Consider the following 6,481-nt stretch of genomic DNA (forward strand, 5'->3'; position numbering starts at 1 on the left):
TATATATATATATATATATATATATATACGTTTTTGTGGTTTTGTGGTTATGTATACAGTGCTGAACAAAATAACTTGTAGACTAGAATATAAATTGAATGTTGAATATACTGTAAAATGTTATTATTTTTAAATATATTTTTATAATGTTATTTATATAAATGAAAGTTGAATTTGTTTGACATTATTGTGGTCATATTTGTATACATTGCTTCACAAAATACATTTTGTAGACAAATATACATTTTATACTAAATATAAAATAAATATTGTAATTATATAAAATATATGAATTGCTGTGTTGCTCTAAAATTTAAATTCATGCATACAATGCACAAAATTAGTTCTGTTGACAAATAAAAATTGTGTACTGAATATAAAAATATATTACAGTTTATATATTATAACATTTAAGGCTTTTGTACTACACAACATTTTTAATTGAAAATATAAGAGTTTTGATTTATTTCACATTTTTCTGCTTATGTATACACAACGCTGCATAAAACTGTTTTGTGGACTAGAATATAAATTGTATATTGAATATTGTAAACTGAATTTTAATATACAGAATAAGGTATATCAATAATCATGTTTTATATAAATATGTTGATTTGTTTAACATTTTTGGGCTCATGTGTATGCAATGCATTTACTTTCTACTTTCTGTAGTGTAATTATGATCTTTGTCTTATCTCAGAGATCATCCCGCTGTATAACGTCTCCACTTTCATGGGTCATGAGGAGTACTGTAAACCTCCACCCAAGAAGCTCAAACAGCCGGTGGAGCGTACAGCTCTAAGTCAGGTGACCAGCACGGTGTCCAGCAGCTACAAGAACACCACGGCCTGCACCACCACAGCTAACGGCTACGGCAAGAGCCACAGCAGCCCTGGAGGAGGAGGAGGAGGAGGAAGCCCTGGCAACAAGAGGCCAGATCGAAGAGCCAGAGGAAGCCCCAAACACTCAGACACTGAGCCACAGGGTGAGATAAAAGTCGAATTTAAAACACATCTCATTTAAGAGACATCTTGCTGATTTCGTTCTTATGTCTCTGTAGTGTTTTTGTACATGTGGCAACAGCTGAGAGCAAAAACAAAGGATATTTCAGTGTCAGCTGGATTCAAATAAAAACAGGCAGAGCTGCTGACTCTGACAAGATGAGTCAACAATCTTGTCCACATCTGTTCACCTTAAAGCCTCATTTCCATGAAGCTTTATGGGTCCTTACCTCTAAGCCTTTGTTTTTGAGCTTTTATATCAGTGTCAGCACTTACTCTTGGTGTGTGACACACATACACACTGGATAAAGAGTAGATAGTGCAGGAAGCAGGTGTGAGTGTAGAAGAGTGCCCACTACTGGTGCAATGCAGTCAGTCGCTTGAATGAAATAGGCTGTGTATAGCATGCTAACAGTACTATTACTGCTGCTGTAGTGTATGGTTTGTGAAGGACAGTTCAAACGTCTGGGGTCAGTAAGATTTCCATTTCTAATAAATGCTGTTCTTTTGAACTCATCAGTGATTCATCAATGAATCCTGAAAAAAGTATCACAGTGTCCTCAAAAATGTTAAGAGGCACAACTGTTCCCAACATTGATAATAATAAAAATGTTACTTACTTCACCATCAAATCAGAATATTATAATTATTTTACCATATGCAGAGTTTCTGTATACACAGAACATCCTCATGATGGCCTACTTCGTTTTCTAAATGCTGTGTCCCACAATGCAATGCTATCAATTTTACCACCCGTTTCTGTTTATCAAAAAAATATATTTTTTCCTTATTTTTAAACTTTCTTTCTTTGCTTATTTGATCAAACTGAAAGGTCATAACTTAATTAATTAATAATAATTAATAAAAATAACCATTTATTTCCAAGATGATAACTTGACGTGACTTGCTTAATGCATCATTTAAAAAAATTCATTTTTTTTTTTAATTAATATTTTGACAAAACTCTAAATGTTTATCTTTAACTGTTGTTTTAATAGATAAAGATGCTATAACAATTAATGTTTAGTCTTTAAAGGGGTCATATGATGCGATTTCAATTTTTCCTTTCTCTTTGGAGTGTTACAAGCTCTTGGTGCATAATAATGTTCTTTTTAGCAACATCATATGACCCCTTTAACTTTTTTTGACTGATTAAAAAAAAGAATCTGTTTAAGGAGTCATTTGTACACGAATCGTACTATGCTGGTCATGCTACATGTTTGTATGTCTTTTGTTTTATTTTGTGTTGCTCAGTCTTTCTCATTATCTTGACTGCAGACTGCAAGTCAAGCAGCATTTATTACGCTGTAAGGAAGAATCAGTTCTTGATTACAACATTAGTATGCAGTATTTATTTAAAGTGTATAATATACAGTAAGCTTGAAGAATTCCACATAGCCAAGCATTCTAATAAGGGAGGTAGCTGTTCTGGGATCAGATGGTGGATGAATGTGGAACACATGTTGCATGAGATGCAGTAGATTCCATAATTCTCAGTATCATAATTTCCTTTTCTTTCATCATTCCTTTGAAAACCGCTCGCTCTGTCTCGCTGTTTTCCTCTTTGTTCTTTAATGGCTTATCTTACCCTGGTCTTTGTTCTTGTGAACCTTTGGTTCCCATGCCTCTGTGTCTGAGAGAGAGTGTGTGTCTGTAATCTGTCTGTGGCGAAACCACAGTGCATAATGAGACCCAGATCTCTTCCTGTCTGAAGTGACGGCACAAGGCTGGTCTGTGTTAAAATGCACAGGGAAAAGGCAAGGCAAATTAAATCAAGAGACGAGAAGACGAGCTGTTCCTGTGGAGAATGTCTGAGAAGATGCTTAGATCTGGATGAAATGCATGACATCAGACGTTTAGATTTGGTCTTCAGTCTCCAGCGCTGTTCAGGACTTTGCTGTGGCTTGTCAAGCTACTCATAATTTAAACTAGTTAAAGTACAGTTAAGCTATCCTTTTGAAAAGTTACTAAGCTAGTTATACTACAGATCAAAAATATTGATTTTTTTATGGTTTTTGAAATAAGTCTCTTATGCTCACCAAGGCTGCATTTATTTGATTAAAAAATACAGTAAAAACAGTAATATTGTGAAATATTTTTACAGTTTAAAATAACTGTTTTCTATTTTAATATATTTTAAATGTAATTTAATCCTGTGATGGCAAAGCTGAATTTTCAGCATCATTACTCCAGTCTTCAGTGTCACATGATCCTTCAGGAGTCATTCTACTATGCTGCTTTAGAAATGTTTATTATTAATATCAATGTTGAAAACAGTTGTACTGATTTTAGATTTTTCATGATCTTTTGGACAATCATGCGCTTTTGGATCATTTGGTGCTTAAGATTATTATCAACGTTGAAAACAGCCAAAAAAAAATCATGATTCTTTAATTAATCGAAAATTCAAAAGAATAGACTTTTTGAAATAAAAATGTCAATATTTTCTAGCATTATAGATGTTTACTGTCACTTCTGATCAATTTAATGCATCCTTGCTAAATAAATTATTTGCTTTCTAAATTAAATAATTTTATTTTTTTACATTAAATGCCACCAATGAAACAAGACAACTGCATAATTTGTTGCTGTTAGCAGGAGTATCATTTAGCAAAAATATTTTAATACATATTAAGAAAATATCATTGCAAATTAGAAGAAATAACTTTTTTTTTTTTAAATAGAACATCAATTTTGAAATGGTTGAAATGATGAGAAAAAAGTTAGCAGAAATATTCTCTATTGCCTTTTTATTTATTTATTTTTAACAGGCTTCCGTTGGTAAACATGTGCATTACTATATTACAAAAGTTAGTGACATTTATCAGTTTTCTACTGAAATGTAGTTTGTAACCACTTTACTCCTTAAAATTGTTTTCCAACACTGTCGTGACTCCTTTGAATCCAATGAGTAATTCAAGACCACTTTGACCTGTGTTTAATCCATACATGGAGTGAAATCTCTAATTTTTCCACTCCTTTTCCCCCATCCTCTAATAAAATAAAGAATCCACTGAAAACATCCCCATCTCTAAATCTCAGCAACATCTTGTTGGGGGAAAACCATAGAGGTCAGTGTGGGGTCATGTTGCCATGACTTCATCGCAGTGATGACTCATTGCAGGAGCCAGACCTATGAACCTCACTCCCCGACGGACACTTTCCGACCCAGCTCAGGCTCAATCTGATAGCCCCATCCATCAAGACGTCTCTATTGCCTCAGATCGGTGTCTCTGTCTCGTGATACTGAATTTATGTTCTTTGTATTTTTTTCTTTGCAAACAAGCATGAGGATGTTACAGACACACACACACTCTCTGATTTATGACTGATAGGAGACGGATGGCTACATTTAATCTGTTTTCTGTGCAGATCACGATGTGGACACGAGACGAGTTCAGGCTGTGCCATCAGGAATGGACAAGCCGCAGGTGAGGGATTTTAAATCATGTCGTCTCACAAATCTCCTTTCCTGCAGACAGTTCAGAAAATCAAAAACCGTCAATGTTGTCATTTCACACTGTTGCCAGTTATTGCTCCACTCTAAATATTCTATTGTTTGGAAAGCATTACATGACTATTTTAGGGATATAAACAAACCCCAAAAGCTAAATATTAAACTTTTATGCATAGCACATTGCATATTGTTTGACTGACACCTCAAATCACGTGGCTTGTTGAGGAGAGTTATTCTTTCCTTTCTAAGCAGATGTGTGATTTTTCCATTGATAAAATCATAAAATTGTTTAGGGAAATCATATAAACGTGACTTGAGTCATATCTAGGGATCAGATTATCATGACCATGTGTCCTTTTTTCTGGACATGTCCTGGCTGGGATTTCTAAATTGCCTAAAATATCCAGGATTTGGCTTCGTTTTCCTATTGTTTTCATACTTGCGGAAGGTAATGACTGAAAAGTAGTTTGACCAATAGCTTGCAGGTATTATACATAATCGACAAATCTTGGCATGTGAGAAGTTGGGATCTACAGAGAACGGTGAAAGCAATGAAAATACACACGCATATAATGTAGTGTAGTGTAGAGGACATGTGTCTGGGAAAAAGCGGACGTATGATCACGCTATCATAGATGACTTGGCAACCATCCAGAACAACCATGAAACCTTATAATAATGGGCTAAACCCACTCTGCACTTAGGAACCGCATAAGGACACCTGAAACATCAGGATTGTAATTGTTTAGAGATGGTCAGAATGAAGCATTTCCATTTCCGTTCACTAGGGGACAGCAGCTGTTAATGAATGACTTGATGGTTAAGTAATCCATTGATTGGTCACATCAATATGTTTTTCTCATCTCTGCTACCAGTTTCATCATCTTCCACTCTTTCTGTGAGTGGGAACGCATGTTACATATTCATTCAAGGTTTAAAATGTGATATTAATCTACAGGAGACCAAAAGTGCTGTTACATCTGATATAAGGTCTGACATCATTGGTTTGTAGATGCCACTTGGGTTAATGTTGTACAGTGCAGTTTCATTCATATATTTTAACCCTTTGTATTTGGGGTCCCGAAGACCCCTCTTCCGTGTAAAGAGAATAGTCGTAATTGCCTTTATTTGTCATGTTCCACTGACTTGATCAGATCCCAGCAAATACACTATTCAAGTTTTAACCCTCTGTTCTGTCACAAAGTAGGCACACACTGTTTCTTCAGTATAGTAATGTTGTTTCTGTTCAAGGTCAATTTGACCCCTGTACGCACCGTAGAAATACAATAAAGCAAACTGAAGTAAACAACTGACAGGACTGTGCTACTACAATAAGTACAGCAGAGAATGTAATGTTAAAAAGAAAATGTTTTATATTTGAGGTCTCTGAGACCCCAAATGTAAGTATTGTTTTTCATGGAGAATGGTTGAGGCATGTTATCAAGTTGGATTTGTTTTATAGTATATCTTTTTTTAAGAGAATTATATATTATTATATTATATTATATTATATTTTTGAGATTATATTTAATGTATTTACCATTTAAGTGTCTCTTTTTTGTGTGTGTGTTATCAAGATAAGTCTACCAGCTTTTTTTGTGCTTCTTTCTGTTATTTTGCCCTGGAAAACTAATTTATATTCTACACATGAAGCTGTTTTTGCTTCCCTGATTGGTGCTGTGGCATTACAGTTTCATAAATGAAGCATTTTTCAGTGAGCAGTTCCTTTAAAGGTGACATATCCTGAAAATCTGACTTTTCCAGGTTTTAAGTGCTATAATCAGGTCCCCGGTGCATCCACCAACCAAGGAAACACGAAAAAGATTAACCCAGTAACTTTGTTTTGGGAAGCCTTTTTCTGCAAGCATCTGAAAAAACGAGCGCGTCTGATTTCGCTCCACTGGTGACGTGGCAAAGGGAACTCATTATGATATTACCGCACCTTTATCTGCACGTTTCCACCCACGGCGCCGTCATTTTGATTTCGCAAGCGACAACGATGTACCAGTTCTAAAGCCATGGC

The 6,481-nt window shown here is 35.0% G+C and overlaps 1 protein-coding gene across 1 annotated transcript in view; it reads left to right on the forward strand.

Annotated features, from left to right (window-relative positions):
* LOC107663697 (fibronectin type III domain-containing protein 3B-like) overlaps window positions 1-6,481 on the forward strand; it is a 60,979-nt gene that overhangs the window by 30,788 nt on the left and 23,710 nt on the right. The window contains exons 6-7 of the mRNA XM_016453988.1: window positions 701-985; window positions 4,374-4,432. Of these exons, the coding sequence (XP_016309474.1) occupies window positions 701-985; window positions 4,374-4,432 (344 nt within the window). The remainder of the gene's footprint in view (window positions 1-700; window positions 986-4,373; window positions 4,433-6,481) is intronic.

The sequence above is a fragment of the Sinocyclocheilus anshuiensis genome, unplaced genomic scaffold (genome assembly GCF_001515605.1).
Source record: "Sinocyclocheilus anshuiensis isolate Anshui unplaced genomic scaffold, SAMN03320099.WGS_v1.1 scaffold928, whole genome shotgun sequence".
Lineage (NCBI taxonomy): Eukaryota > Metazoa > Chordata > Actinopteri > Cypriniformes > Cyprinidae > Sinocyclocheilus > Sinocyclocheilus anshuiensis.